This window comes from Acinonyx jubatus, chromosome D2 (genome assembly GCF_027475565.1).
Source record: "Acinonyx jubatus isolate Ajub_Pintada_27869175 chromosome D2, VMU_Ajub_asm_v1.0, whole genome shotgun sequence".
Lineage (NCBI taxonomy): Eukaryota > Metazoa > Chordata > Mammalia > Carnivora > Felidae > Acinonyx > Acinonyx jubatus.
Window position 1 is genome coordinate 7935969 of NC_069393.1, and position 21683 is coordinate 7957651.

General features: G+C 41.6%; 1 protein-coding gene across 7 annotated transcripts in view; it reads left to right on the plus strand.

Annotated features, from left to right (window-relative positions):
• RYR2 (ryanodine receptor 2) overlaps positions 1 to 21683 on the plus strand; it is a 749501-nt gene that overhangs the window by 488921 nt on the left and 238897 nt on the right. For all 7 annotated transcript variants that reach the window (XM_053207799.1, XM_053207801.1, XM_053207802.1 and 4 more), the window contains 7 exons: positions 10749 to 10957; positions 11951 to 12303; positions 14081 to 14195; positions 15741 to 15901; positions 17801 to 17960; positions 18339 to 18425; positions 21119 to 21345. In XM_053207799.1, coding sequence (XP_053063774.1) covers positions 10749 to 10957; positions 11951 to 12303; positions 14081 to 14195; positions 15741 to 15901; positions 17801 to 17960; positions 18339 to 18425; positions 21119 to 21345 — 1312 coding nt within the window. The remainder of the gene's footprint in view (positions 1 to 10748; positions 10958 to 11950; positions 12304 to 14080; positions 14196 to 15740; positions 15902 to 17800; positions 17961 to 18338; positions 18426 to 21118; positions 21346 to 21683) is intronic.

Sequence of the window (21683 nt, forward strand, 5' to 3'; positions counted from 1 at the left end):
TTATGCTCTAACTTAAAAGACATTCCCTCCTTTATTCGTTCTTTGATTTGGTTGTTTATGGCTCTCAGTCTTTCTCTTAACTCTCAAGTAGTATAAACTTCAGATTCCCTCACAAAATATAAATGTAAAGAAAAATGTAAATGTAAGAAAAGCAAAATAAGGGGCACCTGGGTGGCTCAGGTGGTTAAGGATCTGACTCTTGATTTCGGCTCAGGTCATGATCTCATGGTTCCTGAGTTTGAGCCCTGCATCAGGCCCTGCACTGGCAGTGGGGAGCCTGCTGGGGATCCGCTCTCTCCCTCTCTCTCTTTAAAAGTAAATAAACTTTAAAAAAAAAAAAGGAAAGAAAAACAAAATAGTGACAGTAAAGCAAAAAAGAAAATAGAAAGACAAAGGAACGTTGGTGAAAACATGGGAATAGTATGACGTTTACCTGGCACATTGAGGTCACAGGGACGATGGTGCACAGAATTTTCTGGAATACATAATGTGTGTCCCACACTTCTTTCAAGAATGCATGCAGTATGAGCCAGTTCTTACTACTATGAAGATGAATGCACATCTTCTGCTGGGGCTTGCTATCTCCCGAAGTGTGTGAAAAATCAGTTTTGCTTCCTTATAAAAAAAGAAGAAAAAATGCCTTGTGAGAGTATTAAATGAAATTCCTCCTAGAAGTCAGATTCTTCTAATCCACAGAGTCCTTCAGGGTCCCTTGGGACTCAGCAGGCACGGCTTCAGAGAAGATGTGTCTGCTGGTGAATACAGCATTCTGAATGCAACCACGTCTGTGTCCCTGTTATGGACTGAATTGTGCCTCACCCCCATCCAAATTCATATGTTGAGCCCTTAACCCCCTAATGTGACTATATTTGGGCCTTTAAAATAATAATTAAGGGGCACCTTGGTGACTCAGTCGGTCAAGCATCAGACTTTGGCTCAGGTCACGATCTCATGGTTTGTGAGTTTGAGCCCTGCACCGGGCTCTGCACTGACAGCTCAGATCCTGGAGCTTACTTCAGACTCTGTGTCTCCCTCTCTCTCTGCCCCTCCCCCACTCGCAGTCTGTGTGTGTGTGTGTCTCTCGCTTTCTCTTAAAAACAAACAAAACATTTAAAAAAATTTAATATTTTTAAAAAAAAATAAAGAACTAATTAAGGTTAGATGAGGTCATAAGGGTCAGGCCCTACTCCAGGATGACTGGTCCTTATAAGAAAACAAGGAGACGTCGGGGGCGGGGGTGGGGTGGTGCCCACGCACAGAGGAAAGGCCATGGATGGTGGCCATCCGCAAGCCAAGGAGAGAGACCTCAGGAGAAACCAGACCTGCGGACACCTTGATCTTGGACTTGTGAGAATCAGTTTCTGTTGTTTAAGCCACCTAGTCCGTGTTATTTTGTCATGGCAGCCCCAGCAAACTTCTACACTGCCCCCCTCTACATGTAGCCCCTGCTCACCTAGTATCACTCATGATTTACTCCTGAGTGCCGAGCCTCCTGTTATCCATAGTTTGAAGAGCTCATCGTACCCTTAATGTAAAGCAAGTAAGAGTCATTTAAAATCTTGCCATATGGTGAAAGAGCAGTTATTTTGTCAGATTACCTGCATTTTACAAAGTTGGCTGTAGGTGCTTATCTTGTGTTGTGTAAGTGGCTCATCACACTGGAGCTTTTTCAACCTCATCGGCTCTTCTGTAACTAAAGATCAGTTTGGAGTCCTCGGGGTCTGCATCTGTAATCATTATAATCAAATCCAGAAGTGAGGCTTTCCATGTCATTTCTGCCACCTGGGAGGACAGTGAGCAGAATTCCTGGTGCTGAGTCTACATGGAGTTTAGACTCATTTAGACTAAAGAAATATTGTCGGAAGCAAAAGAGAAGAATATTGTCGGAATTAAAATAATCACATAGCTTTCGGTTGAGAAGACCTCTAAGGAGAGGGAAGGAAAACTTTCCATTACTGATGATACCACGCTACCTTTAAAAAAGAGGAAGAATATAGAACTGTTGGACTGTACTTACAATATTTTCACACAGTGGAAATATTACAACAGATTAACTGCTCAGTGGAATCATGTGGCTCATGAAGAAGATTTTCAACATGACACAAGAGTATAAGGATTGCACCATCCCAGATCCCAGCCTTCTGGCTCCCCCATAAGTCCTTTCTGTCACTAGTGTCACTCTAAAAAATCTGCCATTGATAACAGACCTGAGATGCATGTCTGTTATCAGACCTGGGACAATAACTTATGAAGGATCTCCCTAATTAAAAATCAGTACTCATGGGTAGAAGTCAGGACTTTGAGTCACTGCCGTGGGGCCGTCCAAACAGCCAAAGAATTGTGGTGGGACATTGGATATTTGGAGTGAAGATAAAAGCATCAGTTATAAAGTGGTGGACAAATTCTAGAGTATGAAGATGTCAGGAACTAGCATAATTGGTTTCATAGTTTTGTCTAGAATCAGGAAAGAGAGATCCTCGAATTCTCTGGACGTGTCCAGGAATAAAACTCTTCACTGTGCGCTACATTAACAAATGAGGAGAATGTTTATTTTGATTGCCTAGAGTTAAATTTCAGATGATCTAATTTCTGTCTTTTGAGTTTACATGTCTATTTTCTGTACATGTTATATGGGGCATTGGGAAATGATTGATGAGCTCAGTGAAAACCAAACTCTCCTTAAACTGGGCAGTTAATTGACAGTGACATTGTATACCTTGGTGAGGAGGGTATACTTCACCTGAATATTGTGAAGTATTCAGGGTCAAAAATAAAATTCCTAATGATCTTGATGATCCAAAGTGAACCAAGAACCAGGAAGAAAGTATGGGGGTGTCCCTATTATGCCAAAGCTGATATTACGAAGTCTGCACACTAAAGAGCTTAAAACATAGTAAATTCCCTATGGAATTTTAGTGTATTTGTTAATACACTTAGTTTATTTGTTAATTCATTTTCCAAGCCAACGTGGAATAGAAGCGGCAGATTTCATGTCTGAAGCCCTGGATTCTAGACCCAGTTCTGAAAATAATAATTCTTGTGTGACGTTGGGCAAATAGCTTCTCTGTTTTCACTTCCCTAAAATAAAAAGCTCTGACTGGAAGTGATCGGTTTATGCCCCTTCCAGTTCTTAAGATCCCAGAAATCTAAGGCAAGTATGTCTTGTTTTTATTTTGCCCTCCTTCTCCATTCTTGATTCAAATTCTCACTTCCCATTTTATTCGCTGTAGGGCCTGAGACAAATGTTTTAACGTCTTACTTGGTTCCTCATCTTGAAAAATGGGGTTAATATTTAATAATAAATGGAAAAGTGTTTATATATTACCTGGCACATACTAAGGTGCTATTAAGTGTTATCCTTTCTTCTGACCAAATAATTCAAACTTACATTTTGGTGTAATATCGGCCATTTTTACTGGTTTTGGCCATTTGGTTGGGTTATAAATGAGGATCCGTGTCTGTAGTCCAGAAATTTCAAAGTCTGAAACCATATGTTCTTACAACAAGCTGGTATGCTTGTGATCTGCTTTATCTTCTTTCATTTTAGCCCCCGCCACAGATTTCACGCCTGCGTCACACCCCCACATCCTTGTGACTGCCAGTGCCTTGGTGGACATGCACACTCATCACACACCCCTCTGCTCCGGAGCAGGGTGGCTCGTCAATGGAGAAAGTTAAAATTTGCTGAAGCCATCTGTCTTTTGTTGGAGGAAACAGTTGAACCATACGTCGTAGCTGCTGTTTTAACAAATTTACAAATGGTTAGGGTGGGCCTGGCACAGCCCCAGGAAACCAGTTGGACTCATGGGTACTAATTTAAGATCCCCGGCCAGGAAGAAAAGTTCCCTTAGATATCATGAGGCTTTGTTACTCGCAAGATGTCAGTTAAGGTGACTGGAATAGAAGATTGGGAACATAAAACATAGGAAGGTAGGACCAAACTTTACGTTTGCCTGAGTGTGTGCTGACATACGTAACTGCGTGGACGTCTGTTTTATTGTTGGGATGTTTGTGTGTTCAGCATATTTCAAACTAACAAAGAACTGAACCTCAATCATCATGTTTTGCTATGGGCAGTTATTAAGAGTGATGTCATTTATCAACCCATCTTGTTTAATTTATGGCAAGCATTCAGTCAGTCTTGATTGCGTTTGTCATTTCCTGACATTATATTATGTATGATATGATATGATATGATATGATATATTATATTATATTATATTATATCATGTCATATTATATATACGTTATATATACTTTGTATTATATACTTTGTGTATATGTGTTTGTGTGCATAGTTATATCTATATCTATATAAATGTGTACTCTATAGATATAGATATAACTATTTACTTGTTATGCCTACACAAAGGTAAGCTCCAGAGGGTTAGGGACTCTTTCCAGTCTGCTCACAGCTATATCTCCAGCCAAGAACAGATCTTGGCACATGCCAGGTATTCATTAAATATTTGCTGAATGGTAAGACCTGATACTAAATGGAGACAGGGTTGAATAGTGACTTAGAGCAGGGGTCAGCATACTAAGGCCTGAGAACCAGATCCAGCCTGCCACCTGTTTCTGTAAATAAAGTTTTATTGGAATACAGTCATGCTTATTCATTTATATACTGTCTGTGGCCACTTTTACACTTCAACTGAGGTTTGAGTAGTTTGGCCCACAAAACCTAATATCTCTACTCTCTGCTTATTTATGGCCCTGGCTTAAAGCGTGGATCGTAGGATCTGGCAGGCCTGGGTTTCCTTTCCGGCCACCCAGTTGTGAGCAAGTGATTTCAGCTAAAACGTGGGTTGCCTTGTCTAGAAAGTGGTAACGATTCCTGTCTCACCAAATGGTTGCTCGTGTTCAGTGAGATGAACATCAGACAAACACTCAGGGAACAGGAGTCACTACTACGGAGCCTCGTGTGATGGCCATGTCATCCATTGTCTGCACCTTTATTTACGGTGCCCTTTGCCAAGTACTGGCCAACTGGAAGTGACTGAGCTCTGGCCCTTTTGTCCCGTGACCAAAAAGTACCTGTAGTTTTCTTCCACTCTTTGTTCTCTGATGTCATTGCTGTCTAGTTGTTTTTGCTGTATGTATGCTAATGTAAAAACATATAATTTATAGAAATAATTGGTTCTTATTATCACAGAAGTTACTAAAACTCCATCTTCAGAAGTCACAGTATGATTTAATTTTTATTCAGTTCGGCTTCATCTAAATTAAAAAGAAAAAAAAATTTCTAATTCTGCATATACTTTCTTAATACCTTCCTTTAAAGAGGACTAAGATAGCAAAGTAGTAAAGTTATCATCTACAAGTCTATATCTGCCATAAATTAATGAAAAATTGTATCTGTTTATTAAAAAGCAACAAATTCTTGTCAAATATTTGGAAAATACAAAGAAGTCTAACAAAAATGGCTAAAAGCTGTATATATCCCCACTACCCAGAGAGAAATTTGGCTTTCATGTATTTTTTTTCCCCATTTAAAGCATTGATAGGGAAAAATAAATTTCCACAGCCATCTTTTTAACTTAATATTATATATGTTGTTCCAAGATATAAAAACATTTTAAACATAACTTGAAAAAAATTTTTTTAATGTTTATTTAATTTTAAGAGAGAGAGAGAGAGAGAGAGAGAGACAGAGACAGAGACAGAGACAGAGCACAAGCAGGGGAGGGGCAGAAAAAAAGGGAGACACAGAATCCGAAGCAGGATCCAGGCTCGGAGCTGTCAGCACAGAGCCTGATGCGGGGGCTTGAACCCACAGACTGTGAGATCATGACCTGAACTGAAGTTGGACGCTTAACCAACTGAGCCACCCAGGTGCCCCAAATATGGCTTTTGATTTTTTTTTAGCCAACTTTATATTTTGAGAAATAGCCTTTCAGAAAAGGGCAAGAATAGTGCAATGGACACCTTTTTACCCTTCACATGGAATCACCACGTGTTGTTATTTCCCTGTTTGGTTTTCTTCTCTCCCTACAGTTTCCTCTTGATGAATCCTGTACATACTTAACTTTGTGTATGTATCAAAATTATCCATTCTCTTATTATGAGTATTTAGTTTCTTTAACCTTTTCTTTTTTTTTCCAATTTAATTTTGTTCACCGAGCATCCATGTTTTAAGCACTGCTCATAGAGGATCTCATTTTTTTTAATGTTTTTTATTATTTATTTTTGAGACAGAGAGAGACAGAGCATGAACAGGGGAGGGGCAGAGAGAGAGGGAGACCCAGAATCTGAAACGGGCTCCAGGCTCTGAGCGGTCAGCACAGAGCCCGACGTGGGGCTCGAACTCACGGACCATGAGATCATGACCTGAGCCGGAGTCGGATGCTTAACCGACTGAGCCACCCAGGCGCCCCGAGGATCTCATTTTTAAAACTGTAATCTATGGCGGAGGGGGGGGGGGGTGCCTGGTGGTTCAGTCACCTAAGCATCCAACTTCAGCATAGGTCATGAACTCACGGTTTGTGAGTTTGAGACCCGTGCCAACCTCTGTGCTGACAGCTCAGAGGCCTCTGTGCTGACAGCCTGGAGCCTGCTTCGGATTCTGTGTCTCCCTCTCTCTCTGCCCCTCCCACACTCACATTCTATCTCTCAAAAATAAACAAACTTAAAAAAAAAAAAACCTGTAATCTATGGGGTAGACGTTATACAAGAAAGGATTAAAGCTTAGGGAATTTCAGTAACCTGTCAAAGGGCAAATAGCTGAGAAGTGCTGGAACTAAGATTTTAATGCAGGTCTCTCAGACTTGAAACTGTGATCTAAGTCATTTCCTAGTATCTAGGCCTGTCTACCATCTTAGGTGAGAACTCCTCTAAGAAACCTTCCTGAATTTTCTCTCTCTCCTTTTCCTCTGCTCTTAGCACCCCATCTCCAGAGATGGGTCGAGAGGTATGATGTCTTTCCTTGTCTTCCCACCTCGTTAGGCTGTGAGAACCTTTGGGCTGATGTCTGTGTGTCAGTGAGCTGTTGTCCCCAGTTTCTAGAACATGGTAGCTGCTCATAAATATTTATTGGATAAGGAAATGAATGGTTGAAAGTGTCTTAATGCACATTACTAAATTGCTCTACATAAATCTTGGACCAGTTTAATTTTATTGGCAAGATTTCCGGTAACTCACTGGACACTCACCAGCATTGAGACTTTGTGCTTTAGCAGGCTGCCCTTGTTGTTGGACCATCCACACTACCCACACGATTGTACACGTTTCTGTATGAGGAAGATGTAGGTATATTCCAGTTTTCCAGTTTATTAAATGAATAGTTGATTTTCACAAAATCTGTCAGTTGTTTTTATAGTAAAATGCATATTCATTGAAGAAAATCTGTTGAGAGACAGAAAAAGAACAAAGAGTGTTAAAAATTCCACCATTTTATAACATTTTGTTAAGGTTTATTTATTTTGATAGAGGGGGAGGGAGAGGGGCAGAGAAAGAGGCAGAGAGAGAATCCAAAGCAGGCTCCACAGTGTCAGCCTGGAGCCCAAGATGGGGCTCGATCCCAGGAACCACGGGATCATGACCTGAGCCGAGATCAAGAGTTGGACACCCAACCGACTGAGCCACCCAGGTGCCCCTCTATAACTTCTTTTAATTAAAAAACTTCTAATGCTTTCCCATCTATTTTTAAAATAATTTTTTACTGTTTGTTTATTATTTTTGAGAGAGAGACAGAGACAGAGAGAGCATGGGTGGGGAAGGGGCAGAGAGAGAGAGAGGGAGACACAGAATCCCAAGCAGGCTCCAGGCTCTGAGCTGTCAGCACAGAGTCCAACATGGGGCTTGAACCCGGGAAACCATGAGATCATGACCTGAGCCGAAATCAGATGCCCAACCAAGTGAGCCACCCAGGTGCCCCTTGCCTTTCCATATTTAAAAACTAATCATATGCTATATCTTTCTTTCTTAAAATAATATGTACTTATGAATATTTTTGTATATAATAATGACCGTTTGAAAACCAGATTCGAAAGCTAAGTAGTATTACATATCAATGGAAAAACATATTTAGTGTGCAAAATATTTTCTGTGATCATAAATGCAGCCATAGTGAACACTTTGGGACATAAATCGTTGTGTGCAACCCTAGTTACTTGGTTTTTTAAATGAAAAGATTTCCTGGGGCTCCTGGGTGGCTCAGTCAGTTGAGCATCTGGCTCTTGATTTTGGCTCAGGTCATGATCTCACGTTTTGTGGGATCATGTCCCGAGTTGGGCTTCCCACTGACAGCATAGGGCCTGCTTAGGTTTCTCCCTCCCTCTCTCTGCCCCTCACCTGCTCGTGCTCTCTCTCTCTCTCTCTGTGTCTCAAAATGAATAAAATGAACTTAAAAAAATAAATGAAAATATTTCAAACATGCGGAAAAGTTCAGATATTAATATAACAAACACCCAGAGATCTATGTGGGTATTTATAACTTCACTTATAGGGTAGGGATTCCTTCTACATATTATGTGGCTAGAAAGAAATGCGTATTTACAATCGGAGATGTTTCTGTCTTGGTATCCCCCAGTTTATGTCGAATGGATGTTAGATATGCCAGTTTGTGCAAATGTATTTCAGCCTGTCTCAGATCGATTGTATTTATGCAGTCATTTTCTTTGATTCCTTTCTAGACACTTATTGAAAACAATTTCCCTTGACTGACACTTCAAGAGCTGTCACAGCTGTGCGCACAGCTGTGGGCTTTAGTTTTAACTAGAAACTCATCATTCACGCTTCCTTGAACACAGCTGGATGTGTTCTTGCTTCCTGGCCGGTAACACTGTTATACAACTGTTTATTTGAGTATATATTGATGAATACAAACTGCGTGAAATCATTATGAATTATAGGATGTAATTTTTATTGTCTTGTGCTATTTTGAGGATTATATATTGCTTTTATATTCACTAATTTAAAAAAATTAATGTTTATTTTTGAGAGAGAGAGAGAGAGAGAGAGAGAGAATGAGTGGGGGAGGGGCAGAGAGGGAGGGAGACACAGAACCCCAAGCAGGCTCCAGGCTCTGAGCTGTCAGCACAGACCTGATGCAGGGCTTGAATTCACAAGTCAGGAGATCATGACTTGAACCAAAGATGGATGCTTAGCAATCTGAGCAACCCAGGGGCCCCTACATTGACTAATTTTAACGGAGGAAGAAGCGTAAGTCATCATGGTAGACAGTTGCTGGCTTATTCGTAGGATCCACTGCTTCTTTGATCTGTAAGTTACATCCTCTGCTCTGTAGTCTCCATTCCAATACTGACCTTGTTTATTATGCTACTTGAATTTCTGTGTAAAATACTATAGAAGGAAAGGAAGAATCCCTAAGCAGCCCCCCAACACTGAAAATGATCATCACAGCCCTTTGCTAAAGACCGTTGTTTCCAAAGAATTCAAAAAAACAATTAACAATGTTAATATGTTTTCCCCTGTTCATTCAGTAGCAGGAAGATGTACTAACCTTGCAACTCATTAGATTAGCTGATGAAATATTTTGGTTTTCCCCCGTCGCTTATTGCTGTTGCTTTTGATTTCGTTTCTTGTTTACTTTAACTTACATTTTGAATTTCATGTCTTAATTATTTAGATTAGGTGTGGATTGCCTTAATCTGTAATGGCAGTGACATCAAAGGGTAAGGGACAGATGGAGGAGTTTCAGTGGGATTTTTAGCAACTACATCTGAATATTTATTTACTTATTTATTTTTATTTTTATTTTCTACGCTTAGGTGTAGTGTACCCCAGAAAAAAGGGGGGGCACAGTTTTCTTCATAGATCAAAAGCAGCTACAAGCAAATGAAAACCTTTAAAAATGTTGCTTCCAGGGGTACCTGGGTGGCTCAGTCAGTTAAGTGTCCGACTTCAGTCGAGGTCATGATCTCATGGTTCATGAGTCCGAGCCCAGCGTCGGGCTCTGTGCTGACAGCTCAGAGCCTGGAGCCTGCTTCGGATTCTGTCTCCTTCTCTCTCTGCCACGCCCCTGCTCGCACGCACGTGCTCTCTCACTCTCAAAAATAAACATTAAAAAAAGATTTAAGGGGTGCCTGGGTGGTGCAGTCTGACTTCGGCTCAGGTCATGATCTCACGGTTTGTGGGTTCAAGCCCTGTGTTGGGCTCTGTGCTGACAGCTTGGAGCCTGGAGCCTGCTGCAGATTCTGTGTCTCCGTCTCTCTCTGCCCCTCCCCCACTGTCTCTCTCTCTCTCAAAAATAAATATCAAAAAAACTTTTTTTAATTTGTTGCTTCCAATCCTTTTTCCCTTGAGTTATGTGCAAAGAAATCTGTGGCTTAGGCTGTGTTTGGTAGTTGCACGTTTTCAAGTGCTTGTGCTAGATCGAAGGACAAACCCACTTGGGCGTTTCCCTCCTTCTCACCTTCCTTCTGAGAGAGTCCCGTGCACTCCTGAGCTAAGAGGCCGTGTGATGGCGACATCCTTCCATTGCTGTGCACCCTAAGATCCCTGGAGGACAAGGGGCTGCTGAGCACCTAACCTTCTTCACAGGAGTCCAGGGTAAAAGAAGAGCCTTATCTAGGGGCCACGTTCAGTAATCCATGAGCAAACACTGGTCTTCTGACCCTTACATGTAATACTTAATTACAGTGGTCTCTCTCTCGAACTACTGTTTTACTTTATGCCGACGACTCTCTCAGAGATGAGAGTTCCAGAGCGGTGCTTTTGGAAATTCCAAACAGACAGGCTCTTATACCAATGATACGGAACATTTTGTTTTTTTCTTTTCTTCCCAGGATTCATTCCTGTCTGTAGCCTTGGAGTGGCTCAGGTGGGCAGGATGAACTTTGGAAAGGATGTCAGCACCTTGAAATATTTCACCATCTGTGGCTTACAAGAGGGTTACGAACCGTTTGCTGTGAACACAAACAGGGATATTACCATGTGGCTAAGCAAGAGGCTTCCTCAGTTTCTCCAGGTCCCTTCAAACCATGAGCATATCGAGGTTTGCTTTTTCTTTAAAATTCATACCGTTGCCAAAAGCCAGGGGTGGAATGTCTTTACACTTGGGAACTCCCACTTGGACAATTATTGCCACTTACTTAGAACGGTGGCCCTACTGTGTTACACAGTAATGGAGTCTGAGCACAGCATGAGGCTCTGATTATAGGTACTTTATGAGCACCTGATTAGACTGATTAACAATAATTAATTCTGTTTTTATATAAGCAACACCAGGCTCAGTCTGAATGAATGTAATTTTAACATGAATTTTCCAAACTATCTTTTGAGTTAGAAACAACAGATGAACATGCGGGAAGGGAAGGAAAAATAAGATAAAAACGGAGAGGGAGGCAAACCATAGAGACTCTTTTTTATGAAAAATTTTTTGTTTTAAGATTTATTTTTGAGCAGAGAGAGAGAGAGTGAGTGAGCGCATGAATGAGGGAGGAGCAGAGAGAGACAGAGACACAGAATCCAAAGCAGGCTCCAGGTTCTGACCTCTGAGCACAGAGCCTGACTCGGGGCTCAGACCCACAAGCCATGAGATCATGACCTGAGCTGAAGTCGGATGCTTAACCGACTAAGCCACCCAAGCACTCCAAACCATAAGAGACTCTTAAATAAAGAGAACAGACTGAGGGTTGTTGGAGGGGCAGTGGGTGGGGGGATGGGCTAAATAGGTGATGGGCATTAAGGAGGGCATTTGCTGGGATGAGCAGTGGGTGTCATATGTAAGTGATGAATCACTGAATTCTATTCCTGAAATCATTATTACACTACATGTTAACTAAATTGAATTAAAAAGAAAAAAAGGCAGAGCTATGAGTCTATCTGAAACACAGTACTCCGTGTGTTTAATCTCATCATTTACAAAATGATGCCAAGTGTGGGCCGTGTTTGGGGTTTTAAAGACGTGATGTGTGTTGGCAATCTTTAGCATCAGGAGGTTGACTGTGTTGATTCGAATTTGAACTATCACTTCCTCATTCGCTAGGTGACCAGAATAGACGGCACCATCGACAGTTCTCCGTGTTTAAAAGTCACCCAGAAGTCCTTTGGCGCTCAGAACAGCACTGCCGACATCATGTTCTATCGCCTGAGCATGCCAATCGAGTGTGCCGAGGTTTTCTCCAAGACGGTGGCAGGCGGGCTCCCAGGCGCCGGCCTCTTTGGGCCCAAGAATGATCTGGAGGATTACGATGCAGATTCTGACTTTGAGGTTCTAATGAAGACAGCTCATGGCCATCTGGTGCCAGACCGTGTTGACAAAGACAAGGAAGCCACAAAAGCAGAGTTTAATAACCACAAAGACTATGCTCAGGAAAAGCCCTCTCGTCTGAAACAAAGGTCATTGATACATGGAACATAATTTCAAATATGCAGTTATTTTGTGGGGAGGGGTACAGAGCGAGGGATTTCCCAGGGTCCATTTGTCCTTCCCTCTCCTTCTCCTTTACGTATAAAGGATTGGACAGGCGACAGTAATGCAACCTGTTTGTCATTGAATTTGTTACCACAGACATAATCTATCCCAGAAGTTACTTATTTAAGGCACTTTTTTTATCGTGGTGAGAAACACCTAACACAATTTACCGTTTAACCATTTTTTTTTAATGTTTATTTATTTTTGAGACAGAGAGAGACAGAGCATGAACGGGGGAGGGGCAGAGAGAGAGGGAGACACAGAATCGGAAACAGGCTCCAGGCTCTGAGCCATCAGCCCAGAGCCTGACGCGGGGCTCGAACTCACAGACCGTGAGATCGTGACCTGAGCTGAAGTCGGACGCTCAACCGACTGAGCCACCCAGGGGCCCCTAAACCATTTTTTAAGTGTATGGTTGCATAGTGTTAAGCATGTTCACATAGTCGTGAAACAGGTCTTCAGAACTTTCTCAGCTTGCAAAATTGAAACTCTGTACCCATTAGACAACTCTCCTTTTCCACCTCCCCCTAGCCTCTTGTAATCCCCATTCTCCTTTTTATTTCTATGAATTTGACCACTTTATAAATGTGGATTCATACTGTGTTTTTCTCTTCTGTGTGGGATTGGCTTAACTCAGCCTAATATCCTCAAGGTTCATCCATGTCACTGCACGTGCCAGAATTTCCTTCCTTTGTAAGGCTGAGTAATACCCCACTCTGTATGTACATATTTTGCTTAGCCATCTGTCCGTTGATGGATATTGGGGTTGATTCTTCCTCTTAGCTATTGTGAATAGTGCCCATGTGAACTTCGTGTGCACATGTATTTTTGAGGCCCTGCTTTAAATTACTTTTGATACATACCCAGAAGTGTGGTTGCTGCTAGCTCTGTGTTTAAGTTTGTGAGGAACCTTCATGCTGTTTCCCACAGCAGCTGTGCCATTTTACATTCCCACCAACACTGCACGAGGGTTCAATTTGTCCGCATTCTCGTCAACACTTGTTACTTTCTTTTTGATGATGGCCCTCCTAATGGCTGTGAATTAGTGTCTTCTTGTGGTTTTGATTTGCATTTTCCTGATGTTCAGTGATCTTGAACATCTTTTCATATACTTCTAGGCCATTTGTATATCATCTTTGGAGAAACGTCTTTTCATGTTCTTTACCCATTTTTTTTATTGGGTTATTCTTTGTTTTTGAGTTGTAGGATTTCTTTATATACTCTGGATATTAACCCCTTATACATAATTTACAAGTATTTTCTCCAAAGAGTTTTTAAGATGTTTATATTTATGTTCTTGGTTGAAACTTAAAGTATTCTCTCTAAATAGTATTTTTTTATAGACACAAGGCAAGTTATTTTAGCATCCTTTTTTGCACTAAATCTTAATTTCTCCAGATCAGCGTTATTGACACTGTAGTTCAGATAATTATTTGTTGTGAGAGTCCGCCATGTTAATTGAAGGATATTTAGTCACATCCCTGGCCTCCACCCCCTAAATGCCAGTGGCACACCCCCACCCCCACCCCCCACACCCAATGTGTCAACTAAAAGTATCTCCAGTTGGGAGATAAAGGCATAGTTTAGGGAACAAAAATAGCCCTGGTTGTGAACCACTCTACTAAATTGATGATATGCACATGTTTTAAGTAGGCAGAGATTTTTAATGTTGCTGATCCCCAGTCCTGTACTATATTTCAGATTTTTGCTTAGAAGAACAAAGCCAGATTATAGCACGAGCCATTCTGCAAGGCTCACGGAAGATGTCCTTGCAGATGATCGGGATGATTATGATTACTTGATGCAAACGTCCACGGTATGAGGTTGAAGCTTTTGTCACTTATTTCTCAGTTATTGTGTGTTTCATGTCAAAGAGTTCCTTTTCATTCATCCTCTGTAGCCGACTTATTTTAAAATAAATCTTTGCTTCTATTTTGGGGACTGAAAGTTGAAGAAAATACAGGTATATTCTGAGGTGTATTATGTGGTAAGAGAAGTGTTTTAGGCAAAATAACTTTATGACATGCTTAATCCTGATTTTGCTATCATGTTTCCTGGGAAAATTTTAATTTCCACTTAATTCTTCCAAGTGCATATAATTTCCTTCATCTTAGTGATATGTATAAAGGAAGATCATTTATCATACTTTGTTGGAGGCCATGTTTTGCTCTCTGCCAATTCATGTTTAAACCGGGGTGCCTGGCTGACTCAGTAGATGGAGCATGCCACTCTTGGTCTCAGGGTGGTGAGTTCAAGCCCCATGTTAGGTGTAGAGCCTACTTACTAAATAAATAAAAATTTAAAAATTAAAAGAAAATAGGGGAACCTGGGTGGTTCGTTCAGTTAAGTGTCTGACTTTGGCTCAGATCATGATATTGCAGTTCATGAGTTCGAGCCCCATGTCCAGCTCTGTGCTGATAGTGCAGAGCCTGGTTGGGATTCTCCCTTCCTCTCATTCTGTGCCCCTCCCCCACTCGCATGCGTGTGCATGCTGTCTCTCTCAAATAAATAAATAAAACTTTAAAAATAAATAAATAAATAAACAATGCTTTAAAAAACAAATTTTTCAAAACAACTTTTCCTAAAACACCAGATGGGAAAAAAATGTATAATTACATCCCTTGTAGAGTGCCACCATGTTTAAGCTAGATTTTTACATATTAGATCTGAGCTATTCCAAAGTGATGTTTTTTTAATTTTTATTTATTTTGATAGAGGGAAAGAGAGAGAGATTTGGGGGGAGGGGAGGAGAGCGAGGAAGAGAGGGAATCCCAAGCATGTTCCACGCTTTCAGCACAGAGCCCGACCTGGGGCTCAGTCTTCTGAATCGTGAGATCATGACCTGAGCCGAAATCAAGAGTTGATGCTTAATCAACTGAACTACACGGGCGCCCCTCAAAGTGATTTTAAGGTGTCAAAGTATTATTGATAGGAAAGGCAAAGCATATTCAAAAAGGTGGGTGACAGGTATAAAACACTAGCATAAATTAGTGTGCTTGTGTAAGTTTCCAGAATTTGAAGTTTATCTGCCTGAATGGATTGGTGATTTTATTACATAAATATGCTATGTATGTGCACATACAGTTATACCCATATTTTAGGTGTATAAAAGACCTCAAATTATTTAGTGTGTTTGCTCCGACAAGGTCATTTCTCTTCTTCCCATTATTTCTGATTTCCTTTCCATTATCTCTGCTTTAAGACTTATCTTCTTCCAGTGTCCGCTCTTTGTTCTTGTTACATTTTAATTAGGCCGAATGATTTTAAACAAAGAAATGCAGTCAGGCAATTCAAAGGCATTGCGTATCAAAGTTTTGTTTCTTTTTAACTTTGCCAACACTTGCTTTTGCTGTCTTGACAGTACTATTACTCAGTGAGAATCTTTCCCGGCCAAGAACCTGCTAACGTCTGGGTGGGCTGGATTACATCAGATTTCCATCAGTATGATACAGGCTTTGACTTGGACAGAGTTCGTACAGTAACCGTTACTCTAGGAGATGAAAAGGGAAAAGTACATGAAAGGTCGGTTTTTCTCAATTTTTTTTTCTTATGTGAATGACATCTGATAAACATGTTGATAAACCTAGGTGTTTTTTTGTTTTTTTGGGTGTTTTCCCCCCCTTGGATTTCCTGTCCAGGATCATGTTGTATTTATAGGAACAATATCATGAAACCATTCATGTCAGTGTCCGTTTTGTTATGCATACAAGCCAGTAAGGAATCTGAATACATTAAAAGTGAAAAACATTATAAAGTAAGAGCAGTGCATCCTTTATGGGTAATAGTCTACATTCCTTCAGGTGACCTCGTACGTGACTAACAGCTTGGGTTGCCAGTACTAAGCCTTTGTTTTAGGGATTAGAGATGGGTGGATGTGAGGCTTTTATGGTCTGAAATGTATCTTTGGGAACGGTTTATGCGGTGGGGAGAAAACTGTGGAGACAGTGCGGGCTAGTAGTTTAGACCAGGTGGACGCATTTTAACTCAGACTGAGGAGAAGTGGGTTCTTTCCTCAGCTTTGCCATTGACTCGCTGTGTGGCTTTGGGTAAGTCAGTTACACTTTCTGTGCCATCCTTTTTTCATTTGTAAAACAAACCAAACTCAAACCAAACCTTCAAAAAAGTGAAGAAGGCTATCTTCCTTGTGGAATAAGGCAAGAGAAGATCTGGCCATTTGCATCTGTCTTTTGTGCCCATGCATCCTCTCTGATCTGCTGTGACAGGTGTCATAGAGGGAGTCCGCCATAATGTTGCTTTTCTTACATACCTGCATCATCATTTTTGGTGACCAGAAGCTCACTCTCCTGCCTTCGGGTTGTAACACTTAAAACTGTGGAACTTAGCCCTTGAGACCATGGGCCAAGCCAGAATGTCCAGGAAAGAGTGCTTTCTTTACAACAGTACGGGAGCCCCATACCCACCTGTCTCTGGGAACATTCTTGAAGGACACATTTGATTTTCAAAGATGGCAACGGTACAAGGAAATAACCCAACAGAGGGACAGGATACCTGGATAGATGATCTTAGTGTAAGAAATAGAGGGCAGGGAAGGGTTGTTGAATGTTTTGTAAGGAGTGCAAAGAAACACGGCCAACCTGATTATTCCAAAACTGATTTTTATCTCAGCCTTCTTTTTCTTTTCCTCCTACTTGCCTGCCTTTGACTTTTTTTTTTTTTTTTTTTTTTTGCTAGTTTCATTAACATTTTCACTCTGCTGTGGCAGAGAAAGGGAAGGAGGCAAAACTCAAGTCACTTTAGGTTTATTACCATCTCTGGGAAAGGTTTCGGTGGGGGTGAAACTCAGGTGGGGGTTTGTTGTTAACGTCAGTGATGTTATGCATATTCTAGCTAATTCTTTCTCTCATAACAGATCACCAGGAATTGTCCACAAAGGGGCATAATGTTAGCCAAATTTTAAATATGTTGAATCACTGATGGCTCAGGTAGAATTTGCCTAAGGACTTTGGCAGTGTTCAGAAATGACTGCTTCTCATCTCAGAACAAGTGATTAAAAAAAAAAAAAAACATGAGAATGAGGAGAATGAAAATTGCAAATTTGGATGATTATTAGTTAAACTTTTTTGAACCTCAGAACAAGGTCCAGTTTGGTTTGAGTTTTTGGAGGGGAAGGCGCAGGTCAGTTTTTACTTGTTTCCGACTTGTTGACCTGTCTCCATTAGGTGCAAAATTTAGAAACGTGTAAGACCGGATTCAGAATATCCACGACGTCAGTGGAGTTTTTGCTCCGAATCACAGAATCGGCCCATTGTGCACCTCTCCCATTACAGCATGAGCTTGTTGCTTGCACAGCATAATTTAGGTTTAGTTTGCAAGACTTTCTATTGTATCTGTGGTCGTACAAAGATAAAAATGTTTTTTGTTTTTTGTGTTTTGTTTTGTTTTTTTTTTTTTGAAATCCAGCATCAAACGCAGCAACTGCTATATGGTGTGCGCGGGCGAGAGCATGAGCCCAGGGCAAGGACGCAACAATAATGGCCTGGAGATCGGCTGTGTGGTGGATGCTGCCAGTGGGCTTCTCACGTTCACCGCCAACGGCAAGGAGCTGAGCACCTACTACCAGGTCCGTGGGCAGGGATGGTGGCGTGCTTCTGGGAAGAAAGCGTTTTGTCCCCGTGCACAAAAAGCACATTCTAGAAGATCGAAAAGTACCTTAGAAAAGAGACGAAAATGAAAACCGAAATGAGCCTAATTGGGCCTTTTTAGTTCTCTTTGAATAATAACATTGCCCTTCGGGGGAAACAGTACAGGCCTCCAAAAATGTTCGCGTAATAACGAAATGAAATACCCTGAATATTTGTTGAAAGAGGAGATCCATCTGAAAGAACACAAAAGTGTCTGGGCCCCTTCTGTCAAGTGTTCCTTGGTCATTATAAAGAAAATATTTTTTCTTGGTGTTCCTTCTTTGACTAATACTTCCAAATTCATTTCTTTATCTAAGGTGGAGCCAAGTACAAAGTTATTTCCTGCAGCTTTTGCCCAAGCTACAAGTCCCAATGTTTTCCAGTTTGAGCTGGGAAGAATCAAGGTAAGAAAGATTCATTGCTGGTATTCTGTTTGGGGTCTTCCTCTTAGGGAATAGCAGCTACTTCTCCTTAAATAAATTCAGTATTTTTTTTAGCAGCAATGTTAGTGACAGAAGTGACTCTTTTAAAAAAAAGGTAAGCCATGCTTGAAAGTTCTATAATTTCCTTCAGGTGGCTAGGGCCATGTTAATTTATTAGAAAGGGTTTGTGCCACAATTTAAATTACTTATTAAATATTCTGTAAGAAGAAGAACAAAAAAGGCTTTCTCTTTACTCAATAAAACTAGGCTTATTTGGAACAAAAATGCCAAATAACATACCACTTGATTATCTGGAACTCACAGGTGAGCTAGTAAATGGGCTTAACGACACGAAACTGGTACATTGTGGTAAGTGCTAGAATAGTACACATATAGAATACTCCAGGAACAAATGAAAGAACAAGGTGGAGGTTGGAGGGGGATGGATCGGGTAAAGCAAAGAGAAGAGGAGACATTTAGGTTGACTCATAACTGTTGAATAAGAGATCTCAGAATACACTTAGTAGGAGAGGACATCCTAGGCCGAGGAAGGGCAAGAGAAAGCAAAAATATTTGAGTCAAAGTGCTGAAGGTTAAAGAATTCAATATGGCTGTAACAAAAGGTGACTTCCAGGATGTGGCTGGAGATTAACATTGATAGAAGGTAGACTGAAGCCAACCTGGAAAGGCCATGAATGCCTCTCTAAGAGGTTGGTACCTACTGTATAGGCAGTGTTGATCCCATTGGAAACTCGAAGCTGGGGACTGAGCATAAGCAAACCTGTTTTGGAAAAATACATTGGCAGTAATGTGGAGGTGGCAATGTGGAGAAGTATCCATTCTCACAAGAATGAGAAGAGGCAGTAGTGCTGAGTTATTGATGATTTGATGCCATCCGCATGGGAGATGATGAGAGCCTGAGAAGTCATGTTGGAGAGAGACAGGGGTAAATGAGAAGATGTTTTAGAGGATAAATGAATAGAATTTGACAGTGAATTGGACAGATAGTATTTGTTGATGTATTGGATTCAGGTACTCAAGGAGAATGAAGAATCAAGGATTAAATTAATTTTTTGAGTTTGGACAAACTAAGGGATGCTAAGACAACAAGCGGAAGAGCTTGTTGAAATTCAGGAAAAGGAACTGAATTGAATTTTGCTGTTGATGCCAGGTGCACGTCGGGGTGGAGTGCGGTGGGAGGTTTTACAGTGCTGGCTCGGTGACTTTGGACATGTTCCTTAAACTGTGTGAGCTAAATGTCTACCTTTGTAAAATGAGATGCTCAGCAGCCACAGAAAGGCAAACATAATATGGATGAAAGGAATCCATGACTCCTGTTGGTTAGGAGGGCTTCTGACCTTACCAGTAGAATTTGGGCAAAATGATGGACGAAGCTATACTATAGTGAATTCAAGGTTGAAAATTAGAGAAAGACAGCAAATTTGGATGAATAAATATATAGACAGAAAGATCAATTGATCGATTGATCTGGCCTCCAGCTCTTCCTCAGACTTGCCAGGCAGACTTCCTCCTTGGGTCCTTTGCATTGACTGTCCCTTCTGCATGGAAGGGACGTCACCTTCTCAGCCGTACCCATTATGATCATCCTCCTTATTATTGCTGCCCTGCATTCTGCTTTCTCTATCCTGGGTCCCCACCATGACCTCTTTTGTCATATGCTATTTAATTTGCTTTTTGACTTTGTCTATTTTATGTTTCCAGTTAAAAAAAAAAATGGAAGCTGGATGAGAGGAGGGGTTTTGTGTGTTTTGTTCACTCAGGGCCCAGAGCAGTATCTGGCTTTCCTCCCCGCCCTCTCCGTTATCAGAAGAGAATAGGAAGGTAGCTGGAGGATGAGATAGTCTGAAAGTACGCAGTAGACAAGACTTTATGGGAGAGGGAGACACTGAAGGTAATGGGAGAGGTGAGATCGTTGTTTCCATATGGCCCACGACGGGCAGGCGGAGGGGGTGTCAGGGTCATGAGTGAATGAATAAGCTTCGGCCAAGTAGAGACCTGTGTTGCCCTGAGACCAGACTGAAGGCGCTAAGAAGGCTGAAGGTGATCCATACTGAAGCTGGAGCAGGGTGAAGAACAATTAGATTGTGTTAATGTCTGATGAACTCTGTTGTCTTGTGTGATGGTGCTGTTTGTCTGTTGAGCTGTCTCCGGTGTAGAACTGGCTGCTGAAACGTGACAAACCTGACTTGTAGGTGAGGGAGCCAGTGAGTGAGCACTTGAAGGATAAGGTGGGCGACAGAGGACAGACCAGGAGAGAGAGCCAAGTGCGTGCAACCCTTCCTGGAGTTTGGTACCGCAGACAGCCACAGGCTTGCCAGATTTGGTGAGGGCCCAGCTTGGTAAAAAAAATACGCAGATTACGTGGTTCCACTTGGTTGTAGCTGCATTCTCAGCGCACCAGGGAGTGTTTGCTAAAGAAATCTAGCTCCCCAAGCCTGTTTGCCAGCCCTGAAATTTTAGGTATGTTTTCTCAGGATGTTTTCGCCTCTTGACATTTCAGGAGCCATTCATCCCAAGTTCTGTTATTTCTTGTATTAACGTTGCCGGACACAGAGGGTATCTCGCTTCCAGGATCTCTTTCCTGTGCAGAACTGTGGTCATTACGTTATTAACCCCACGGATTGTTACAAATTAGTTCTCTTTCTGCTCCCTAGAATGTGATGCCTCTCTCCGCGGGATTATTCAAGAGTGAGCACAAAAACCCTGTGCCCCAGTGTCCCCCGCGTCTCCACGTGCAGTTTCTGTCCCACGTCCTGTGGAGCAGAATGCCCAACCAGTTCCTGAAGGTAGATGTGTCTCGAATAAGTGAGCGCCAAGGCTGGCTGGTGCAGTGTTTGGATCCTCTGCAGTTCATGTCTCTCCATATCCCGGAGGAGAACAGGTCAGCCCTGTGTGCCCTTTACCGTCTGATTAGGGCCCTTTGAATTAGACCGTTGGCCGGGGGCTCAGGTGTGCTGCTGGGGAAAGAAAAGGAAGCTTAAAAATATCTTATTTCTGGGGTGCCTGGGTGGCTCAGTCGGTGAAATGTCCCACTTTAGCTCAGGTCATGATCTCCTGGTTCGTGAGTTCGAGCCCCGCATCAGGCTGTGTGCTGACAGCTCAAAGCCTGGAGCCTGCTTTAGATTCTGTGTGTCCCTCTCTCTCTGCCCCTTCCCTACTCATGCTCTTTCTCTCTCTCTTCCTCAAAAATAAATAAACATTAAATAAATAAGTAAATAA